General features: G+C 27.8%; 1 protein-coding gene across 3 annotated transcripts; it reads left to right on the forward strand.

The window, feature by feature from the left end:
* Positions 1–3413: 3413 nt before the first annotated feature.
* On the forward strand, positions 3414–23819 carry LOC149888649 (dyslexia-associated protein KIAA0319-like protein). Of its 3 annotated transcripts, none has more exons than XM_090087200.1 (25): positions 3417–4083; positions 4330–4366; positions 5226–5629; positions 5860–6107; positions 6249–6303; positions 6519–6581; positions 6701–6799; positions 7155–7252; positions 10153–10246; positions 10616–10708; positions 10835–10976; positions 12789–12853; positions 12959–13059; positions 13267–13323; positions 13406–13570; positions 13881–13972; positions 14483–14631; positions 14748–14899; positions 15003–15141; positions 15396–15466; positions 19299–19530; positions 19668–19790; positions 20546–20636; positions 23323–23417; positions 23546–23819. In XM_090087200.1, the coding sequence occupies exons 1-25, from the start codon at positions 3546–3548 to the stop codon at positions 23704–23706; spliced, it is 3564 nt and encodes a 1187-aa protein (XP_089943326.1). In that variant the 5' UTR covers positions 3417–3545; the 3' UTR covers positions 23707–23819. The 3 variants fall into 3 exon arrangements, 2 of the variants coding, with proteins under 2 accessions (XP_089943326.1, XP_089943327.1); XM_090087201.1 differs by having other exon boundaries at positions 6534–6581; XR_016452447.1 differs by lacking the exons at positions 13267–13323; positions 13406–13570; positions 13881–13972; ... (7 more) ...; positions 23323–23417; positions 23546–23819 and adding an exon at positions 11880–11981 and having other exon boundaries at positions 3414–4083; positions 12959–13009.
* Positions 23820–25441: the final 1622 nt, after the last annotated feature.

The following is a 25441-nucleotide window of genomic DNA, read 5'->3' on the forward strand; positions in this document are numbered from 1 at the left end:
TTTAAAGTAGTCCTCATTGTCTTTAAATAAAAACACAGTTATGCCACGTACCTTTCCTGTTCAAAGGTGTCTTAATATTGATACTATTTTTTCGCGTTATAATTAAATAAAAAGTGTGCATATTTATTTTGAATGTAAATTTGTGTTCCTAAAATTATTCTATTATTCTAAAAAGTATTCTATTATTCTAAAAATTATTCTATTCTAAAAATTATTCTATTCCATATTACTCTAAAATAAAAAAAGGTGTTTCCGTTTATTTCAACAATTTTTTTGTTGACTAAATAAAAAGTAGAGATAGCAGCAAAATAGTCAAAAGAATCGATAGCATTTTTCTATTTTCTTTTAGTCACTGGTTAAATTAACTTTTTAAACAATGATCCTGAATTATTAATGACCTAATGGTGGCTTCGTATATGATTAAAAGTTACCTTTTTCATTTCGTCAAAAGACCATGGACAACTAACATGATAACAACCGGTATGACGTAATTCTGTGTTCTATTTTCTTTTTAATATTTATGAATCTTTAACGATGCCTTTTCGAAGTGGAAAATTTCCCAAGTTCCAGCTAGAAAAAGCTCAAATTAAAAGCTCTTTGATGATAAATCTGAAACAAACAGCTGTTAAATTTGCGTATTTGAATGAGACGGTGATAATTCTGAACAGTGGCATAGGATAGTTTAAAAATTTCTTATAGGGGTTACATATATACTCGGAGATTTCGTCTCACAAAAAGTCATAGAAAAGAAACCATACGATGTCAAGAGAGCAGCGAAATTATTTGGAATAGGAACGTTTGTTGTTGCGCCGATTATGTTTAGCTGGTTAAAAGGTCTCGATAGGATTGTAAAAACTACAACATTCGTTGCGGTTTTAAAAAAAGTCTCAATTGACCAGTTAATGTTTTCACCGTTCATAATATCAGTAATGTTTACGATTACAAATTTTACTGACGGTAAATCTGTAAATCAGTTGATTGAGAGATTTGAAAAAGATTATTATTCAACACTAATAAATTCCTATCGATTTTGGCCGTTTGTCCAAATTGTCAATTTTATGTTCGTCCCTGCATTTTACAGAATCCTTGTGGTACGTTTTGCTGCGCTCTTTTGGAATACGTATATCAGTTTCGTTTTGTTCAGTGATAAAAATTTAGAAGACTTTCATCTTTAAAACCAGGGAACTTATCAATCTTCTATTGCTTCACTGCTTCAATGATGATTGGTTGTGCGCTATTACTATTTAATCTTAAAAACGAAAACTTTTTTGCATGATGACCATTCAACTATCTATCATTCTAATTTAAAAATAGTTCATTTATCATGTTTATATATATATATATATATGTGTGTGTGTGTGTGTGTGTTTTTTTTTTAAGTTTTAATTCGCTAGAAATATAATTTAAAAGTTGACGTAAAGTATGAAACTGTTATCTTACTTCTTTTTTTGAATTTTTATTAAAATTTATTAAGTTTTTTTGGTTAGTTAAGGATTGTAGTTATACGTTTTATAAAAATTAAATGCGTAATAGAATTATAAATACAAAAACGTTTCAATTGTATGTGTTAAAATATGAAGAATTTTTTTGCTTATTATTAAAGTTATATAAAATAATAATAATTATAGTTATGATAATAGAAATGAAAGTAATAATGATAATAATAGAAATAATAATAATGACGGTAAGGATCATCATGATGATAATTAAAACAAATTTGCTACTTAACATTGAAAAATACTTTCAATAAAAATTTTTTCACGAAAATAATAAACAGCTCTCCGTGAATAATTGTTTTTTAAATTTAAAGTGTCATTTTTTTTCTTAATATTCAGGTCTTTATTTCTGTGAATGACTTTTAGATACTATAAAAAATATGATAAAATATTTGATTTATAAATTATAAATAAAAACAATGTACCCCTTTGTAATTTTATATTTATATAGGTACAGTCAGAACAGAATTTAATTGTACAGAGTCATTTCGAGTTTAATTCTTCTAAAATTAGTTTTTTAACATGTGCAATTTTTAAAACAACTTGAACAAGACAAATTTTAAAATATTATGAAAATCCCTTGTTTATAATTTTTGATCAGAAATAAAGTTGGTTTTTATAACATTTTTGCTATTGTTCTTGGATAAGCGTGCAGAGAAATTTTAATTGTAACAAAATGTTTTGTTGATAGTTTGTAATAAAAATGTTTTTCATAGTTTGTACTTATCAAACATCCATTTTATTACGTTTTATTTCCACTAAATTTCCACATATTTACGTTTTATTTCCACTAAATTTCCACATATTTACGTTTTATTTCCACTAACTTTGTACGAAATATTTTCCTAGAAATTAATTATTTTGCAGAAAAAATTTCTGAAAGTGAAAATTAACCTTAAGGAAAACAAGCAATCTTTGTAGCTCCAGGTGGTAAATGTAAGCATAAACCCCTTATAAAAAGTTTGTGGCCATTTGTAAAATTTTCCTTTTTTTTTTCTTACTTTTTCAATATAAAAAAAACGACATTTTTAAATTTTCGTTAATTGAATTCTACATTATTTCTTTAAAATACATCTAACTGCAAATATAATATATAATAAATTGAATAAAATGATCATTTATAAAAAATGTAATTTTAATCACTATTGTGATACGCTAATTTGGTTCAAAAAATGTATTTGGCGCAGCTTGTATTCAGTTTAACATTAAAAATCAAAAATGTTCATTAAAGTAATAAATATTCTATTTATTACTTATAATAGAATATTTATAATATTCTATTTATATATTAGAGTTAAAATGAAAAGCTGTTTAAAAAAAAAATTTTTTTTAAACAGCTTTTCATTTTAACTCTAATAATATAATTGTAAGTTGTTTTACTTAAGAATAAAAATCATTGCGAATGTTTTTGGGACTGCACTTGGGTGGAGAAAGTCCCTTTTCTTTATACTTTCTAAGTGGGAAACCCGCTATTTACAGTAGATTTACATATACTTTAATTTAACAACCAGCTCAAACATCTTTATATTCAAATACTAAAGCACTATATGCCAGGTTTATAAGTGTATCAAATTAACTAACATGGTATTTACACAAAGTTAAGGCCGTTTCAATCTAATTTTATATCGTATTTATTTTACTATTTATTAATTATTTAATCTTACATTTGTTTCTAAAGAAAGATGATCTTAAATAGAAAAAGATAAAAATCAAACGAGAGGTTACTGAGCCCTTTCAAGCAAGCTGCGTTCTCAGCATCTTTTAGTGCCGTATTGAATTGATATAACATTTGAGCATAATATAATAAAAGAAATTAAATGATGATACATTCTATATAATAAGTAAAAATTAAAAATCAATTTTCTTTTTTACGTATAGATTTTTAACAAAATCATTTTTCTTTGTTGATCTATTAACCCCATTTAAAGACTAGACCTAGCATTCTAAAAAGGATATTTTAAGCCGCAACAAATATGGCGATTTTCAGAACATTAATGAATGTTCTGTAGAACAATTTAACTACTGCTTTAAGCTTTTTTAACATTAAATATGGAGTTTATAGAGACACTTTTATATAATAAAACTGTTATAAAAGGACTTAGGCTGAATTCATTCAAATGCAAAATGCAAGAACAATTTACGGGAATTTGCTCAAAGATGATGCGAGCTTTTGTTATTTTTCTAATACTATCATCACATATTACAATAACTTCAGGACACAATAAACCACCAGATGATGCAGATGATACTGAAACAGAAGAATCTTTATCCAAAAAAGACTATAAGATTTGTAAAACTGGTTTAAAGTTGCCAGGTTATAGTTTAAAAGGTGGTACGAAAGCTGGCGAATATATAAACTTAGGTTCTGTAAATTTGTTTGATGAATGCATTGATTTATGCTGTCAAGAATCTGACTGTGAGATAGCAGTTATGTTAACTCATAAAGAACAGCAAAAGTGTTTTAAAGTAGTTTGTTTTGATCCAGACAATGAATCATGTCAACCAGTGCACGCAACAAAACAAAAGGAAAAGTATCACCCATATTTATTTTTGCGTGGAGAAGGCAAACAAGTTTCACAAAAAGAAGGTATAATATCTTTTGAAAAAAATGTAACTATTACTATTGCTATCTTTAAACTGTTTACTAATAATGATTATTATTGTTAGGCATAAACTGTGTTCAAAAGTTATTATAAATAAATTGTAATGTTTATTTTATACTAATATTGTTTATATATTACTATTATTAATTACTATAAGTCATGTTGTTTTTGTTTATGAGTTATACATTCACCTTGGGTCTAATCAATTGTTATAATCAAAAAATTTTTAGTCCAACAACCATCAAAGCAGGAATTAGTTTTAGACAGGTAAAATCACTTTTTTATATGATTGTACAAAAGTTTTTTTAAAAAGATAAAGTTAGTATTTACAGTGCTTCCCAGTTATGTTATTACATTTTATTTTTGAGAATGCTCTATAAATATTTAATTGGATAACATACAGGGATGTTTGAATGGTTGTTATCCAATTAATAGTTGAAGAAAATGGTTGAAGAAAAGTCATATTTTACTACAAAATCTAGAGCAGATTTATTATAATGCAATAATTCCAGGTTGGGGAAGAAGATGCCTTTTCCATCAGAATGATTTTTTCGATGAAACAAATTTTTTAACTTATACTCTTTTTTAGAAAAGTGCTAATTGCCTTTTACTCACCAATTGACTTCCAAGGGGCTTTCTCTTTGTTAGAGAAGCAGAGTCTGACTTTCTTCTAAGATTATTGTTTTTAGCTGTGTTTGGATTTTCAAGACAATGTTTTAGTATTGTAAAACATTGTCCTTTAAGTCAAAGTAGAATTCAAATGTTTTTGCTTTTATTCAGTTTTCTAGTCAGAGGGATATTTTCTTGCTTAAAATGGTCAACTGTTTTCTTTTTACTATTCTTTTAATTCTTTAGATATTGTAATAGCTCTGAAGTTTTACTTTTTGTCATTAAACCAGTTTTGATCTTGTTCAATCATTTAACCAAATCAAACTTAAAATAACTTGAAAAGTTAACTTACTTCTATCTCTAAATATTAAAAAATACATGTAAATCTATATACTTGTACTTTTATATTTTCATTTATTTATGACTATTACAATGAGCTTTTATTTTTTAACAAATTTTTTCAAATGTTTATATTTTTATTGGCTAAGCTTACTAGTTAATAAAATAATATCTTTAGACCGAAATCTGTGTGTCACTCTTACACAGGATCAGTGTGCAAAACTCACTTAGATCCTTCAAAGATGTACATTTATTCAGATGATAGTAATGAGACCAACCTTGAAAATCATTTACGTGCACCAATCAAAAAAATTAGTAAAACAATTTCAGACAAATGTCAAAGCATTGCTTTACAAGCCATTTGCTATAGAATATACCCACAGTGTACTGATACGCAAAATCCAAAGCCTATCAGGATATGTGAAGATGAGTGCAGCAGAATTTCCAATGGTAAATGTGTAGATGAATTTACTGCAACAAATATGTTATCTTATTTACAACGCATTATTCCAAATTGTCATCATGAAGACGGTGATCCCAAGGAGATTTTAGACACTGGAGATTGTATTAAACTTAGTGAAGGTTTATTTGACTTTAAATTTTATTATTTTTTTAAAATTCTTTTGTGACAAGCAATAGATCTATAAAAGTTGGGAAACATTAAAAAAGGAGTTTTAATGTTTCATTAAACTCAATTTAAAATTGCTGAAATTTTTATTAAAAATAAAAGTTTTAATTTTTGTTAGTTTCTAATTTTTACAGAATTTAAAAATAAAGTTTTTTGATCTAATGTTAGTTTTTTATTTTGTTAGCACCTTATGAATCACTATTATATAATACCAATAACCTGGTATTTCCTTCAAAAGAAAATTTAATTCCACCTCAAAGCTTTTATGCAGCAAATGAAACAGACATCCAAATATTAACACTATCAGCTCTATCAAATATTTCATCCATTACATCTGTAACACCTGTAATAGTTCAAAGTGTTCCTTCAATAAACAGCAGTAGCTTATCAAGTGACAAAAGTATCCTTCCAAGTGCAAAAACAAACATAAAAGTAAAGTTTGTGAATAGTTTTAATGTTTTTTCAATTCTTCTTGTTATAAAAAAAAAACAACTAAAAACAAAAAAACATTAAAATTTATAACTTTTATTGTATTCAGCCAATTTTTATTTACTTTTTTTTATTTTTCCAAAGAGTTTTCCACCCACCATTGTAAATGTAACAGAAAAAGATCAAACTAATTTTCAAGGTATTTTTTTTAAATAGTTTTACACAAAGTAAATTGAAACTCATTAAAACTGTAAATTGTTAAAAGAAAATGAGTAAATATTTCAATGTTCACTGAATTTATTTTGCTTCAATGTTCATTGAATTTATTTTGTAGAGGTTTTTTAATTTGTATAAATAAGTATTATAAGTAGCTATTTAAAAATATTGTTTGTGAAAAAAATTTGGTTTCTATAGAAACAGTTTTCACAGGAATAAAACCAGCTGTTGTTACGCCGCCAGCAATCCTTCCTGTTTCTAGTAAGTTGTAAATAATTTTATAGCTATTTGTTACCTCAAATAAACTTACCTATTTTTTGAAAAACTTTTAAAAGTTTGAGAGGAAAAAAGTCTAAAAGTATTAATACATTATATATTAGCTGAAGAAATACGAGTTTCAGCTGGTGATAATACTGAAATCGTGCTTCCATTGGAAGAGGTTAATTTGTATGCAAGCACTTGGCCAAAAGAAAAACAAGGTTTTTTTAAATTTTAATTTTAAAGAATTTTAAGTTTTTCTCATTTTATACCTTTAAAGTGATAAGTTACCATGGAAATACATTTGGTTAGTAAACTTTGTTCTATTAAACTTCTATTATATTTCTAATGTTTTTTTGTTTTTTTTTATCTGAAGCATCCTTTTTTTTTTTTTTTTTTTTTATCTAAAGCATCCTTTTTTTTTAAAAAAGTAAAAAGAAAAAAGAAAAAGGATGCTTGATGATCAACTAATTAAAAAACCTTTCTTTACAATGAAACAAGTGTTCATAAAAATACTTCAGAAATAATTTTTTAAACATTTTAACATTCTTAATATTCCATTTATCTTTACTACAGATGGCGAATACTCTTACAAATGGTCAGAGGTATCTGCACCTCCTTTTAGTCATGGTTATATTGAAGGGAAGAACAGAAAAAATGTCAAGCTATCAAAGGTGAATATTTTCAACTAAATGTTATATATAGTTCAATATGCTATAAATTTCATTGATATAATATAAATAAATGAGGGGGCTTTTTTTTAACTTTGTAGTTTTCATCAAATTGTTCAGGATTTTGAACTTATGTAAAAATTTATATAGAATAAGTATATTAGAGTAAAAGTAGTTGATAAAAAATGAGTTTTTTTCTTTTGTAAAATGTTTTGATATCCAGTATTAGTTAAAATATAGAATATTTAAAATATTTATGTAAATATGCAATATTAGTTAAAATTTGCATAGATTTCCTAAATTTAAAAATTGTTCATTTTTCATATTATTTTCACTACTCTAAATCTTGTAATGCTACTAAAAATAATTCTTGAAAAGATGAAGACTTTCTCTACTTTATTTTTTTAAATATTTGAGTGTTGAAACAGCAAACCTCTAAACTCTTTGTTCAAATAGACCAAATGATCTAAAATTTGTATAATCAGCCAAGAAACAACAATTATCATATTTTATTAAAATGCTGTAAATATTTTTTAAATTTTATTTTGTTATATCAGTATCTTGCTAAAATCTTAGTGTGACCCTTTTTTTCCTCTAGATGTTGGTCAATTACTAATTTTAGCTTTCCCATAAAAATTATTTTGTATACTTTAATGGATTATAGATGTTTAATGGAGTACTTGTTTAAATGAGCAGATCTATAAAGCATGCTAAGATATCTTTTCAAAATTTAATTAGTTTATTTGAAGACTTTAAGATGGATTGTCTCAAAGGCTACATCAGTTTGTTTTTTAAAACCCAGCCTCTGAAATTATTGGTCAGTTCAAAATTTAGCTGCTCCACATTTGCTACATGTTAAGGTTTACACTTAATTTTTTTACATTTTTAAATATAAAATGAAGTTTTTAATTGTAAAACAAGCAATAACTTAAATGCCATTACAAATATATATGAAATCTAATTTCAGATTAAAATGATAAAATCTCATAATTAAAGTTGATAATATATTACAGCCATTTGCTATAGCCACTTTTTAGCCATAATTTATTAAATATTTATATTTTTTGTAATTATACACCTTAAAATAGATTAAATGGAACACAAAACTGGCAAAAACAATGGGAATGTAAGTTTACAGAGAATTTACTTATGCATTTTTGTGAAATTGATCAGCTAATTTCTATAGCCACACTTGTAATTTCAATGGGTATATAATAAAATATTTAATTTGCTGAATATTTTGTGTGTTTTAATAGTCAGTTGAACCTGTAGCACATTCAACAACCTGGAAAATTCTCTTAGACACACTTCTAATTAGGTTCTTTTGAATGTCCATTTCAAAGTTCTTTTAGGCTTCCAAAATTGAGAGTTTTAGTTTAGCAATTCTACTGTATTGTTTTTTGTCAACATTGTACAATTATTCCTCAGATTCGTTCCATGGTATTTAGATGCTGGATTTATGGGCTGGCCACTTCAATAATCAGTTTTTGGGCTGTTAAACCAATTATTTGTAGTCAAGCTAAAAATCAAAGTGTAGTCATAACTACTTTGTGAATGCTGTTATCTTGCTAGAACATGATTTTTTTGTGATGATAATTCACTTTGAATGGAAGCAAATAGTCGTTCAGAATTCTGATGTAATCTAAAGAGTTCATCTTACAAAATATGACTGCCAAAGTAAGTTTGCTTGTCATACAAAATCTAAGCAATACCATTATAGATCCTCCCCTAAAGTTATGGGTGGAAAAGTATTCTGGCTCCTTTTGCAGATCTCTCCAATGTAAACCCATTAGGACATCCAAACTAAAATTCTTGTCATCTGAAAGTTCAGAAATCACCTGCAGAAAATAAATAAAATTGTTAGATGTTACATAAAACTCAACCAGTTTTATTTGCTCAATATTTTAAAAATAACAAAGATTTTACTGTACCCCATTAATGTTCCATGTTTGGTTTTGCAAATGTTAAATGTCTCTCTTTGTGCATGGGAGATTTGGAGCTTTAGTCATTCTTAATCAAATTATACTGGAATAATCAAATAATATTGTGTAAAGTGTGTAAAGCTACAAACTGTTTCCTTACAAACCAGTAAGTTAGAGTTGATCTTCGATATGAAGTCTCACAATACTCTGCTTATCTCTTCGATATGAAGCTAGTTTCACAATACTCTGCTTATCTCTGGTTGTTAACTTTGATTTCTTCAGTTTTTGTTTGTTGTAGCATAATTTTTTGGATCCTTTTAAGTAACTTCTTACCACCATATTGGATCTACTGAGCCTACATGCAATTTCTCTGATTACCACTTCTTGTCTGTAGGCTTCAATCATTCCTTTCTCCTTTTGATCCAATGCACTTTCTTTTGGCATTATAAAGCAATTTACTTGAATTTATCTACTTAAAGTTAGCTAACTAAACAAACATATCATGTGGAGAAAGAATGTTCAAATGTTGAAAACTTATGTATTTGTCATGTTTAATAAAAGTACTGAAAAAAACACCATATGCTCAACCAATACAAGCAAACAACAATTGTTCCATACATTATTTGCGGTCCAAACATTGCAAAGTATGCAAAAATGAGGAGCAGCTATAAGATTGTATTGTGTAACAATGTATTATCTATATGATAAATTCATACAAAATTACACTATAAAGTTTTAAAGTGAATTTTAAAAAAGTTATATTAAAACAAACTTTGGTTACAATGAGTTAACATTAAATTAAGAATAAATAATAATAAATTAAGAATGAACTAAAATAGTATTTTATATAAATTATTAAGTTATAAAATATAAACTGTTTTAAGCTTCTTTTTTTTTTTTTTTTGAATAGATAATTTAAGATAAAATGATAATTATTAACAGTTTAAAAAGTATACCATTTAGTAATCTGTTTTTTTTAAGTTGAATGTTGCTGGTGTGTATACATTCCAGTTGGATGTGTTAAGCTCAGACAACAGACATGGCGTTGGTTATATTAACGTTACAGTTAAAGAAGGTATTTTCTTCTCATTTTAAGTTGTTTTTTTTTTAAAAAGAACTTTAAGAACATATTTATAAAAGTTAAAAAAATTTTCTAATAAGTACATTAAATTTTTTCCCATAAATCTCATTACAATTTTTCATTTAACCATTGGCTAATTCATTCAGTTTAATGATTGATTAAATGCCTCTTTTGAATTCTTTTGAAAAAAAGGTTTTTCAAAGTAACCAATAAAAACATCAGAAATGCTGCAAATTTTTGTGTCAAGTGCAAAAGTTAATGACTTGTCACTTTACTATCAATGTTATTATTTGAATTATTATTTTTATTAGTTGTTGTAAAAGTTCTAAAAAGTTAAAATCTGTTTTAATATTTTTCTATCAGCTCCACGTGTTAATCGACCACCAAGGGCAGAAATTTATCCTAAAGAGCAAACAATCACATTACCTATAAATACTGTAGTTCTTGATGGCTCAAGTATGGCTTCTTTTTAGAAAAATTTAATCTCCCACTGATATGTGAAAATTTTTGTTGCAAATATTTTTGTTCATTTTTTTGCTTTCTTTTTGTTTTATTATAGAAAGTATTTTTTGTTATTTGTAGAAAGTACAGATGATGTGAACATTGTTTCATACAAATGGGAATTAACAAAAGGTCCTCTCAATGATAACAATGTGTTTGACTCCACATCTGATACTAAGATATTGCAGTTAAAAAACTTGCTAGCAGGCATTTATGTTTTTCGGTTAGTGTTTAGTAAAATTTATTCAAAAAGTTATCTGAGATTTGCTACATAAACTGTTACAATACACACACACAGTTCTATAAACGCCTAATTAATTTTGAATTTTCAATATGTTTTGGGATTAATTAAAAATATCCACAAAAATTTTTATTACCATTAAAAAGAAAAAGTCTTGTTATAAAATTAAAATTCATCAGAAGGAATCTTACTTAAGAGTACAATGATTTTATAGCTTGTTTTGCCTGTCTGATTAAATTTGAAAGAACTTTTGCATAAAAGAATTGTAATGAACCATTGTTTAATAATTCTTTTCATTTTACAAAACAATCTGGTTATTAATTTTTTAGCTGTCTTATTTCTATAGAGGTTCAGTTTTGGTAAAAATTTCAGGACTTTATGTCAATTTTAGTAAGTGATTAACAGTGATTACTGAAAATGCCTGGTGAAAAAGGATAAAATTTTAGCCTTTCATAAAGAAAAACTCTCAAATCAGGAAATTTCCAGGAAACTCAAGTGCATTTTATGAGACATTTCTTAAAAAATCCCTGTAAACCAAAGCAAAAGAAGCTCTCTATTCAAGAGAGAATTATAAGATTGGTATCAAATTCAACTAAATCTTTGTCCCAAGTTATATCAGAAATACCCCACAAAGTATTGACCATAAAGAGAAACAATTAGACAGGCTATTCATGCAAGTCTAAACACTGTTTGAACAAAAATGAATAAGGCACCAAATCTCTGTAACATATTGACAAAGAAAACTGCATGAAATTTTTGCAAGAAAATATGGCTCACATTTGGAATAAACTACTTTGATAATATGAAATTTATTAAATTATAATATTTATTAAGATGAAAAATATTTTCTAATTTTGATAAAAATAATTTAGGTAATTTTTTTAGATGAAAAGAAGTTGGGTTTAAATTGTCCTGATGGATTGAATAGATATGGGCCTGATTTGAAAAAAGAACTACAATATTTTTCAACCAGAAATTTTGTAGAAGGTTCGTTAATGGTCTGACTTGGCTTCTATGCAGCTGTAAAGCTTAATTTAGTTTTCTATTAAATTTAAATCTTATATTAGAATACGCTTTGCTGTAAAAAGTTTGTTTTCCAACAAGACAATACTAGAATCCATGTTAATTTGGAGATGATAGCATGTTTTAATCTAAAAATATCGATTTGATGTTGTGGCCAGCACAAAATCCTAATTTGATTTCTGTGGAAAATGTGAGGCATTGTTTTGAAATAAATTTATGCAAATAATAAGCAGCATAAAAAATTTATGCAAATAATAAGTAGTATAATAGCGTAGGTGCCCTAAAAGTTCTCTGTGTTGGAAAAAAATGGAAACTGAAAAACTTTAATTAGAAGTTCTAAGTAGTAAGTTTAGTTAGAAGTATCCCAATAAAAATTTCATTGAAAAAGTAACAAAAGCATAAGAACAAAAAACATTAAATTTTTATACTTTTTTTGTGTTGTAATTTATGATTGGTGTCTTGAAATGAGACACCAATTTCTTGATTTTTCTCGAATTTATTGTTAATTTCCAATTATCTATAATATTCCAATCCTCATTCTAGTGTGATATTTCTCTTATGTAATACACCAAGTATTTTCGAATTTTGAATAAAATTTGGTATGAATTTGAACTAAAGTTTCGATTTACCTGTAGAAATGAGTTTTTATTTGATCATTTTTTATTAAGTATGCTGATTTAAGAGATCTTTTAAAATAATTGTGTTTGATGTTTTAATATTATTTTTATTTGTATGAAATTAATATTTACTAACATTTTAAATAATACTCAGGCTAACAGTGACAGATTCTGATGGAGAAACTGATAGTACTGAATCTACTATCACTGTTAACAAAGGTAATCTACAATCCCAACAATGCTTCTTGTTTTTGTTGAAGAATAAAGTAGAAGGAAGAATATTTAGATTATCAATAAATAGAAATAGTTCACTCTTTATTATAGAACACAACTATCCACCAAAAGCAAATGCTGGCTCTGATGTTATTATTCAACTGCCTAACAATTCTGTGGTGCTCCATGGAGGCAAAAGTTCAGATGATAAGGTTGAAATACAATATTTTACTAATTTTTCCATGCAATTTTTTTTATACTTTACTACAATTTATCATATTTTATTATAGTTTTTGGTTCTAATTTTAAATTTTTTAACCTTTTATTTTGATATTTATAGTTTGAGTTTAAATTTTTTAACCTGTTATTTTTATAGTTTGAGTTATTTAAATAAAACATTGTTAAAGAGTATTTTTTAGTCGATTCTCACTTTTGAGTGGAGAAAAACTCCAGAGAGTCCAACATGTGATATGCAAGTAGGACTTTTTTTTAAGAAATTGTAATTCTGGTTTTTATTTTGATTGCTGAAAAGGTTCTACTACATAGATCATTCTTTAGGGTTCAGACAAAGAATCACTTCATGTTTCTCGCTTAACAATTGGAACTTATGTATTTGTTCTAAGAGTAACAGATGCAGAAGGTTTGTCCGATGAAGCTCAAGTCAAAGTTATTGTGCTACCAGAACATAATACAAATCCTGTTGCTGTGGCAGGAGACAATTTGGTAATAAAATTTTCCATATTTTACAAACAAATATTTTGATCAGATTTTTTGCTTATAAAATTATCAAAATAGTTATGCATGAACTATTTTTTGGCTACAAAACCTTTTTATAAAACTTTTTTATTTCAACTTAAATCAGGAAATCAGTGTCCACAGCTTATATGAAAATATTTTGATGTATTTGGTTTGATAATTATTCTTTATTTAGTTTGTTGTTACTTAAACAGTTGATTAACATTTTCTGATTAATATAATTAAACTTAATACAGAAATTTTTTTGTCAGCAACAATAATTTTTTTTGTACCATAGGAGCTTATCTACCCAGATGACTCAACAACATTAGATGGCTCATTCAGTAAAGACAACTCAAAGATTGAATCTTATCATTGGGAAGTTCTGAGGTTTCATTTTGGATTCTCAATCTTTTATTTTTCATTTTTTGGTTTTTTAAAAAAATCATAAAAAATAGCATATTTTGTCTTATGATAAGTAATCTGCTGCATAACATGCAGTTGATTGTAATTTTTTATCTATTTAATATTTTGCTAGTTAGTAAAAATGGTGGGATTATCCAAGATATTGTGGCTGTATTAGTTGTGCATGTGTTTTTTTTGCATTGTAGTTTTTGTTGCATTTTACTAATTTTGTTTTAATTTTTGCTTCTATTACTGGGTTGATGTCACTAGATGTACAAAAATTGTTTTGTGTGTGAAAAAAGATCATTTTTTTTTTTTTTTTTTAAAATCTTCATTATTAAAAAAAGTGCAATGGTAAATGATATAGTGCAAAGTGATAATAATAATTTTTTTTTTTTTAAAAAATGTTTGTAAAACACCTTTAAGATATAGAAATTAATAATTTATCAAATACAAAATCAAATGAAACAATGGTTCACTTTTTTTTTTTGCCAGTGGTCCATCACAACCTAAACTTGTGAATGCTGATAAACCTAAAGTCCTCGTTGCAGATTTGAAACCTGGTACTTATATCATGCAATTGACAGTTACTGATGACAAAAATTTGAAAGGAGTAGACACTGTAAAAATACACGTTAAAAAAGGTATTTGTCTTGTTTTTACAAAACCTTGATTTGGTGCTTAAAGTTTAGGTTTTGAAAAATTCCTTTACTAAAATTCATTCATTTAAAAATTTTCATTTTTAATTTTTATATTAAAGATCACAATGAACCACCTGTTGCTAATGCTGGTGAAGATCAAGTTATTTATCTACCAGAGCGCTCAGTTGTTTTGGATGGATCTAGATCACAAGATGATGAAATCATTGTTAGTTTTCAATGGATTCGAGCTGGCTTGAGTCCTGCAGCTGGTGTATGCTCTTAATCCATTATGCTATTTTTAAATATTTGTTATTTCATATATATTATTAAATATATGATTTTTTAATATGAATATCATTTTTTTTGCTTTTCAGGATGTTCTTAATGGCAGTGATAAAAAACCAGTGCTCTTTCTTACTAATTTGGTAATAGGAAGATATCTTTTTGATCTCATTGTAACTGATAATAAAGGTTTAACTGGAAAGGACTCTGTCGTAGTTGTGGTCAATGAAGGTTTCATTTTAAATTTCTATTTTTAAACTTAGAAAATTAGAAATACTTTTGCTGTTTAAATTTATATACTAATTAAAAATATTGGTCTAATAAATGTAATATTGGCATAATAAACTGCATACCTTACAGTATAATATTTTTTTAAATAAATATTTGCCTATTTTTGTGTTATTTTGGAATATTCTCTAAGAGTAATGAATTAATTTTACATGAAAAAGTAATTTTTTAAATTTGCTTTTTCTTTTTGCTTGAAGACCCGAAAAGTGATGGTCTTGTAGAAATGTATCTTGATGCTGATGTGAATTCATTCATGGAAGAAAATAAGGTTTTATTTAATATTTTTTCTAAAAGTTTTTATTTAAATAAAAGATGTTTCTATTTGAAAAGTTTATTTATATATATATATGTATATATATATATATAAATGTGTGTGTATATATATATATATATATATATATATATATATATATATATATATATATATATATATATATATATATATATATATATATATATATATATATATATATATATATACACACACACACATAGATATGAATAGTCGCCATGATAAAATATAAACTGTTATTTTATATATGATGTAAATAACTCTTTATTAAAATGATATATTTACCAAGTTTTTATGTTTCAGATGACAGAATTGAATAGACATTAAAACAAAAAAAAAATTTTTTTGATGATTGCAGTGTGATTTAATATTTAGTTGAGATCCTGCTTGGATTTTTCAATGCTAGAAACCTTTTAAGCATGCTAGAAGTCAATTCTAGAATATCATCTTGAGGAATTTCTTGCCATGTTTCATGTATTAATCTTAAATATTCTTTTTTTGACAATGGCTTCTTATTCTTTTTGCAAAGTTTCCAATCTAATATGGCCCAGAGGCATGGCTATCTAGAAATACAGGCCTTGACAACGCGCCGAAACTTTTTTTGACTGGAGGCCGAGTGAAGTGCTAATAAATAGAGTGGATGTGGACAAGAAAAGCAAATTAAGTATATTATTAATTAGATCTAGGAGTCTTATAAGTAAAATTATACAATAAAGTTCTAAGGTTAATAAAATATAATAAAGTTATAACATAAAATATTAAAATTTAAATAGACTGAATGTCATGACAGTTTTATAACTTTTTGTCTTGACTCCTTGGAGCATCTTGGAGATTTAATAATTGCTAAATTTTTTAGAAATATGTTTGCTAAAGTGCGGCAGTGTCTTTCATCAATACCAAATTGAAACTTTTCCGATACAGATAAAAATTGTTTCATCAAAAATGATTGACAAAATTCTTCTGATAACTGCTCAAACAAAATAAAACAAAAAATGCACCACTGAACAATGCTATCAAAGGGAATAACAAGACCACCTCTATTCAGGTCATCAATATAGGCACCACATTTTATATAATAAAATTTTGTATCAGTATAATCATAGCCATTTTTTCTTTGAACGTAACCAGCGATATATACAATTGAAAGCAATGATTCTGCTTGAACTTTATCTTCTAATTCTGGTAAGTTATCAAAAACCTCACATTCCTGCTCATTTAAACGTCGAAAACAATTATTACAGGAATGACCATTAAAACAATCATCAAAACACTGCATTTCTAATTGGAGAGAAAGTTTTGCATGTTGGATTCTAACTTTTTCTATGACAGACTGAGCAGTAATAAAATAGGTTCCTCCAGAACCCTGCCTAAGCTTGCTGAAAGCTTTCTCCAATAGATCGGTTGTGAACCACCCCAGGATAACATAGTCATTTCCACAATCCAAAAGATACCTTGCCATGTTAACTAAGCCCCTACATACATGAGAAATAGATTTAGAAGTATCTTTTGAAAGCTGCTTAACACGTTTAGGGCCTGACTTCTTCATTCTTTCAACCATATCTGCTACATCCAATAAGAATAACAGACTTTTATCTGTGTGTGATCTTATAACTGCATGGTCCTCATCTTTATAACGAATATCTGCTCCAACACCTTTCACATTACAAATTTTCCAAAACTTCACAAATATAGAAATAAACTTGATGGTGCCAATAACATCATTCTTTTTAATGGATGGATGATTTTTTAATGCTGCAATTGTTTCATCACAGAAAACTCGCAAACAAGTAGTAACTTTCTGCCTCTCAATTGGTTTTGGTGAGATGGAAATATCATTCAATTTGCTAAGCTTTAAAAGATTGCCAGACTCTAACTCATAAAGATTCTTTAAATCAGCCCATTTTGCTATATGTTTATTACCATCAAACTCAAAAACTAATTCTCCGTTTTCTTCAGTTAACCAATTATTACGAACACACTTCATAACATGAACAAAATCAAATAACAAAAATGTGTGCTCCTCATCTCCGCACCAAGGTTTTCCTTCAATTTTATTCATCATTTTGAAAAATCTTTGATTTACTCTATTTCCATCAGCAATAACCGATAACAATTTTGCATTGGGTTGATTGTTAATCATTTCAATAATTGGTTTGCATTGATTTAAAAGAAAACCAGAATCTAAGCAACTGATTGGAATCATTTTTATAAGAAACTTTGGTCCACCAAATAAACATTTTACCATTATAGCCAACATAGATTCACCAATTTTCTTTTGAGACATACACTCCATATGTTCGAGTAATATATTTTTTTTATGGCAAATATCTTCGTTTTTTAAGTATCAAATAATCTCATCGAAGACAGACCAATACTTACAATAAAATGATGACTTACTTGATAGAAGAATAGGAATACTGCAAGATGATCCAAGGTGAAACGAAGTCAATGTTAAATCCCTATTAATAATAACCAAAAACTTTGCAATACCACATATAAATTCTTTTGACTGAACGTAAACATCATCATTATTATCATTTATGTTGTATAAAATAAGATCATTATTCTGCAAAAGTCTCTCCTTGATGTTATCAAATCGAAAAAGATCATATTCTCTAAAACTACCTAGTTCATCTGTTGTATTTCTTAAACAAAAATAATTAAATATCGTGGAAATCCAGCCATATTCAATCGGCCTCCAGTCAAAAAAAGTTTCGGCGCGTTGTCAAGGCCTGTATTTCTAGATAGCCATGCCCAGAGGTATTCAATAAGGTTTGTATCAGGTGACTGACTTGGTCATGGAAGTTTTTTGAGTAACAAGGTGCTCCATCTTCCATAAATAAGGAGTCATGTTTAATCATCCTTACACTTGAGAATATTGAAAGGAGTCCTTCCTGCAATATGGAAACATATTTAGCTGAATTGATATTACCTTGGTACTTCTCTAGCTCTAACTGACCATGTTATAGGTCTCACCATCATTTCACATGCCCAATCATTTTCGCAATTGATATTGATTGGACAAAAAAGTGGCTTCTTTCTTGCAGCTCTACCATAGTGACTTATGAAGATGCCTGATACCTTCTATTTTGGAGCTGACACCAGCTTGTGTTGCTATATCTGTGGCCTTGCAATGTGGATTATCTTTGACATTTCTATTAACAAGACGCAAAGTTCTGTTAGAAGGCCCTTAACAACCTGGATCTGTTGATGTGCATTCCTTGCCATATCTAGTAATTTTTCAATCATTCGATTCTAATTGTATTTTTTTAAATTGTATTTCACTGTATTTTTTTTAATTGTATTTCACTGTATTTTTTTTAATTGAGAGTTTTTCTGATATTTTTCTCTTGACAAAGTCCACCTTCATATTGATCAACAATACCGCCTCATTGGAGTTCAAAGTCCAAAGCTCCTTTAGGCCTTAATCAATTAGTTACTTAATCTGAAACATAAAATCTTATGTTTCAGATTAAGTAACTAATTGATTAAGGCCTAAAGGTAAATATATCATTAAATAACAATTGAAATACATTTTATCATGATTCAATTCTGCCATATCTGTATGTCAATATATATATATATATATATATATATATATATATATATATATATATATATATATATATATATATATATATATATATATATATAATTTACTTAATGTGGTGTACATTTGCTTTGGTGTTTTTCTTTTCTGTCTTGTGATTATTTGTTAGAGTTATTAAATTGTAAGAGCAGTTATCAACCATTTTTAATAGCTAATCATATAAGTTTGAAAATAATTGTGCTCTTCGGTGTTTTTTAGAAACAACTTCTTCGTCAAATTTCTGTCATTCTTGAAGTCGGTGAAGAACACGTGCACATTGAAGAACTACACAGTGTTGGTTATGGACACGAGATCATGCTTTTAATTTACGTGAATGATCCTAAATTAGAGCGCATTATGGATGGGAAGTATGTTTCAGACATTTTCAAACTTAAAGTTGGATTCGGTGGAAAACTTTATGATTACAAAATGGAAAGAGTAGAGCCTTATAGTAAGTTTGCACGGTTTCACTTCTGTATTATGAAAAGTTTAACTAATTTTATTTATCGGAACGAACCGCTTGTTTTTTTAATAAGAAATCTGAAAATACAGTAGGTTTTTACTGATTTCTTTTTTCTGAAACGTTAGTCTGTCGCAACACATGTTCTGGACACGGTTATTGCGACAAATCGACTAAGCAATGCATCTGCGATAGCTTCTGGACTCCCAACATACTCAAATCTCATTTTGGAGAGAAAGAAAGTAACTGTGGTGAGCAAGTTTTACTCTTAATCCTTTTATTAGGATATTTATTTTATTTTTTAGCTTCGGCTCAATTTAGAATTCAATTGCCAATTTAAAACCGCGCAAATTTGAGGCTAATATTTTTTATGTTGCAGTTGCGTAAATAGTTTGATTATCAAATTTGAGGCACTGATCTCAAAATAGTAATTGGATTATAAAATAATGATAGTTTGGCCCACCAAAATTGAGGGCTGAAGTGAAAATATATAAAAATCGCAAATGAATTATGTTTTGAGTTTTGTATTTAAGTACCAAAAAAAGTTGACATTTTATATTAAATACAATTGCTCACATAATTGCTGTGTTAACACACTCGTATAATTTCTCTAGTTAACACACCATTGAGCACTCTTGATTAAAGAAGTTGTTGATAAGAGTATTAAAAACTGTTAGCAAAACATACATGCATAAATCCATATATGCATAAATCCATACATGCATGCGTACATGCGTACGTACGTACGTATACGTATATACCGTAGATACATACGTACGTACGGTCATACATACACACATACATACACACATACATAAAACTGTATATGATTATGGATCGTAAAATTTCCAATCACAAAATATTATAATATCAAGTTAATGTTTTGAGATCAGTGATTTGAGTTTTCTTTTGTATTACAAAACTTGTTTCTTTTCATTTTGATTGTCAATTTACATATTTTATTGGTTTTTGCTATTAAATGAAGTGTTTTGTATTTTTATTTTAGAATGGAGTGTTCTATATTTATCAGTTGCTGTTTTTGCCATCTTTCTCTTCTTCATCGCTGTTGCTTGGGCGGTATGTTTTATGTTTGCAAGGTAGGATCCGTTTAAATGAAAACCACGTGTTCAAATATCATTTATTAGCATATTGTTTAACTACGAATATGCTTAATAAATCTTCAGCGATTTTTTAGAAGTCGCGTCTATAAAGTTTTTTATAATTACGAAAAGCGCGTTTTAAATTGAGTTTCGAAAATCCTGCTTTTGTAAGTAAAAACTTTGAAGGTTTAGAAAAATTATAATCCGTGGATTATCGAAATTATAATCTTGTGATCTGAATATCGCGTGCATAACATTATAACCTAATTTAATAACTAGTAATTTAATAACTAGTAATTTAATAACTAGTAATTTAATAACTTGTTTCACTGTGAACAATTTTTTTGATTATAACTTCTTACGTCGAAGAATTCTACTCATTTTAATGGTTCGATCTCTCTGCATATAAAGTAATCATCATTTTTCACAATTTACCACCTAACCCTCCCTTATCATCTATAAAACCTCAAATCTCAACTTTAAACACTGCGGAGGAAATATTTCAGCTACCTTTTCCATCGTTTGTTTTCGTGCCACTTGACTTTATAAGTCCTTTGAGGAGGCATTATTTTCAGATTGCAACATTTTAAACTTACGTGAGGTTAACCCAAACCGATCGCTTATTTGATTGTTGCGAACCGCAAATATAGGAAGACACTTTTTTGTTAACGATGCGGTTACGCGAAGCCAGCTATTTATAATTTCTTCAAAAGTCAGCTGATATCGCTGTATTAATGCGTGCTAATATGCTTGTTTTAATGGGCTTGATATGATATTAAGGTGTTCCACTGATATTAAGGAACGTCCAGTGGTGTGATATCAACTAGCTAATGCTTTCATACTGTTCTTTTCGTTTTTCGGATGTGAACAAAATTTTTGTTTGTTTTCGCATCCCTTTTAATTTCTCAAAATACGTCACGAGTTTTACATCTCATAATTTTCCGTTCTTTTGATAATCATTTTCATATGAAAACTTTACATGATGAACACATGTATTTTACAAAAGTATTATATTTTACTCCGCCTCTGTTTCCCTGCCTTCCTAGCCCCTCACCTTTTTCTTTTTCCTACAAGGTAGCTTCTTATTTTACCGTTTTTGATGATGTTTTTACACGGACTTGATAAACAAGATTAATATTTTTCACAACAATAAAACGCGTTAATGAACATTTTACAAAGTGAAGACTTCCGAATGTCAAACATCGTTTGGATTTTTAGGGAGTTTCAGGTAATACTTTGAAAAATATTTTTTTCCGTTCCTTTTTAATCATAGATAAACAATTCATAAGAAGATTTTGAAAAAAGTTGAGGATATCCTCTGAGCCAATTTTTAAGCGTTCCGCGTATCAAAATGGGGTAAATCTAATTACATTGAAAAGTCGGGTAGTAAAGCCTATTGTTATGTAAAAAAAAAAAATTTGATGAAGTCATGAAAATAGGATTAACCTCGCGTTTTTTTCTGTTCGTATCCTTTATCGCTAATCTGTTATTGCGATAGAAATCATAAATCCAAAGAGAAGTCTGGTGACTTGTTTTTTTTTGAAATCATGCAATCATATTTTATCATCTCATACGAAGCTCGAGAATGGAAAAAGCCGAATTATTTGAATGTCTAACACTTTAAGGTCGATATATTTATATGCAAAATCAACCTGTTGATATAAAAAACTATTTCTAAATGTACACTTTAATGTTTAATAAAAATCTTGCCTGAAACATTCTATACTATTCACATATCAAGTTAGAAAAAAGAGTCAGCTCTTTTACTGCGCATTTATCTGCCGTTTCAATTTGTTGTTAAATTTTTGCAGATGATATAGTTCAATTTTTTTTCTCGTGTTATTTGTCCTTATAAGCAGAAACATTCTTTTGAAACAAGTTAGCAAAATGTAGTTGCACGCAGCGACCCATTTGAGCAATTAATTTGCTACTTTCTTTAAGCTGCCACTTTTTAAAAAAGTTGTTCTGTTGACGTAAATAAGCCCAGTTTGTTTGATCTATTTTTAAGTTTTTTTTTTTGAGTTTCAAGTAAACATCACGTGTTTGGGTCAGTGAAAACCCTTTCGTGTTTCTTTGTTCGAAATTGTCTCCGAGGAGCTCGCTTACTGGCGTCTTTTCTTTTCTGACATTCTGGTATTTTTTTTTAAAGAATTTATCTATACAAATTCTGTTTAAAGTTCTGTCAAAATAAATGTGAACAAGTCAACAAGTTGTGATGATGCAACATCAACGGGAAAAAAAATTTGTTTATAAAGAAATGAAATATATTTCCCCGTCGATGTTGCATCAACAGCTGGATTTTTCTCAGTTGATTTTTTCTTTTGCTTAGAATCTAGCTGTTCCAACTTTAAATTTTGAAGTAAAATTCTATTTGAATCGACTCTGTTTATTCTCTCAGAAATTTCTCTCCTGTCTCAAAATAAAAAAATTGAAACCATTGAACCTTGAAGATCACGTTTGACGTCATACAGTTGACAACTTCGCTAGGTGCCTCGATCGTTTGCGCAGCCCCTGATTGATCTGTAGATTATACTTTTGAATGTTATGCGTATCGTATAAAACACTTATCTTGTTTCTAATATTTGTACTGCAGATTATTGTTGGTTTGTGTTCTTTTGTGACGTTCTCACGGATAGGACTGTTTTCATTGAATAGTTGTATTAAGTTTAAAATTTGCATTTAGACGCCAACGCAATAAAAGGAGAACTCGATATCGGGCTCTACGCACGCACGATCCTGATATTAAGGAAGATATTCTTCTTGTACCTAATGGAAAAGGTCACTTTAAAATTATTTATAGATGTAATGACGTCAATTTACTTATCTTTTTTTAACTATTTTTTTCACACCTGAATTACGAACGTCTTTCCAAATGTTTTTGTTTTAAAGTCAAATTTTATGATCAGGTAAATATTCTGCACAAAGTTTAACATTCACTGAAACTGATGATGACTCAGATGAAGAGACGACGGTTTTTGATAAAAAACGCCTAATTAACGGACACACTCCTATCTCGAATGGTGTCGCAAACGGCAAGGTTCCAAAGCAAAGAGATCACGCATTATAGTTAGTCGATAATCGAGCGGAGCTTGTCTGGAATTAATTTTTATGGAACTATGTATTTTATATTTTTTAGCCTTAATGCAGTTTCGTTATTTTGTTAATTATGATAAATATTAAAAAAACTGCATTGTTTTCTGAAATATCAACGTTGTTTACTGCGGTTTTTCTTTCGAATGTTCTGTGAACTTTGAAATTAAATTCGCTAAGGCAGCGGGAAGGGGGGCGGGGTAGGGATTGTATTATAGCATTGTGCGTGAGAATTTTGCTGCTGGTTTTCTACGCCTCAAGTTTTTGCATTTTTAATTGATTTCAAAATTGATACACATCTTTTTCGAGATGTTTTCTGTTTTGTTTTTTTGTTTTGTTTTTTCCGTTTATGTTTATTTTATTTAAGTGGTAATATATTTATATATAAATATTTTTTGTAATAGATGAAATAAAATCTTGTAAGAAAATTATTTTTGTTTGGTTAGGGCTTTCAAAGTATTTCAAGAAATATAGCCTCAAAGAAGTAACATTTTGTCCTTTTTTTTCCTCGGAACAGTTCAGTTGCGGTTTTTTCTTGCGTATGCACCACACTAAGAGAAACGTTCAAGTTTTAATCAAAATAAGGAATCTGCTTTTAAAAAAAATCTTGTTAAATTTAGAGAAGTGTAACTTCTAAATTTAAAAATAAAAACCAGGTTGCCGCTGGTAAACCTGGGTTTAGCGTTCAATATTTGATTTTCTGCTGACATAGTTAGAGGTGATCAAATGATTTGAACTATTGTCATTATTTCATCCATTTAATAGAGCGTATTATCGTAAACACGCCATGTTTATTATATTTTGAGTTTATGAATTTTTGTCCCGAGATAAAAAAAAAAAAAAAAAAAAAAGATGAAATAATTTTAACAGTTTATTTTAAATAAGTTAAAATAAAAAAAAAACAGATCTCATTTTACTTTTTCTTGAGCACGCCACTGAACGCTCAAAAGGGTCAATAGATTTATTGTTCGCTTTTTAAACAAAATCTCGCGTATTTTTCTATTCACCATCTTAATAATAACACCTATTTGTAAATGCGTATCTACTTCTAGCACGATTTTATCAGACTATCAAAATCCATAAGTCGATTTAAATAAGTCATAAAAACATTCATCGATCGTTGCTAAAGAATTCTATTAATCAAGCAATATCTTTACATTGTGCTCTTTCAAAATATGGCGTCGCCTCTGCAGAGAATATGAAATTGATGTAATTTATGTATAGAATAAAAGTATTAAATCTGAAGAATCATTTCAAACACTTAAATGAATTTATAAAAATAAAATTTTTATTACGTGCACAAAATAAAAAGCCATAAAATCGATAAAATGCAAGACCTCGCAAACGTTGTAAATAATTAACAACTCGTGTATATTTAAAAAATACAGATTCTCTGAACGCGTCATTTAGTACATGACGTCTATTATCCTTCTGCAAAATTTCAGTTGTAAATACTTTATTTTAAATTGGCAAAAAAAAAAGGGTTTATAATCATTTAAATTAAGCTTGATAGTCTTTTTTCTAGAAACGACCCGCTTTTTCTAGAAAGTACGGCTCTTTCATCAGCATTTTTTATCTACCTTGTTTTAAAAAAAATTGATAATCAAATATAGAATCTCTCGGGTATATGTCATCATTCTTTTATTTTTTTAAAATAAAGTTTCATCATATTATGGAAATTTCATGGAAAGTTAAACAAAAACACGTAAATT

Source organism: Hydra viridissima, unplaced genomic scaffold (genome assembly GCF_058129835.1).
Source record: "Hydra viridissima isolate aposymbiotic clone 2 unplaced genomic scaffold, HvirCarnegie_v1 scaffold_5, whole genome shotgun sequence".
Taxonomy (NCBI): domain Eukaryota; kingdom Metazoa; phylum Cnidaria; class Hydrozoa; order Anthoathecata; family Hydridae; genus Hydra; species Hydra viridissima.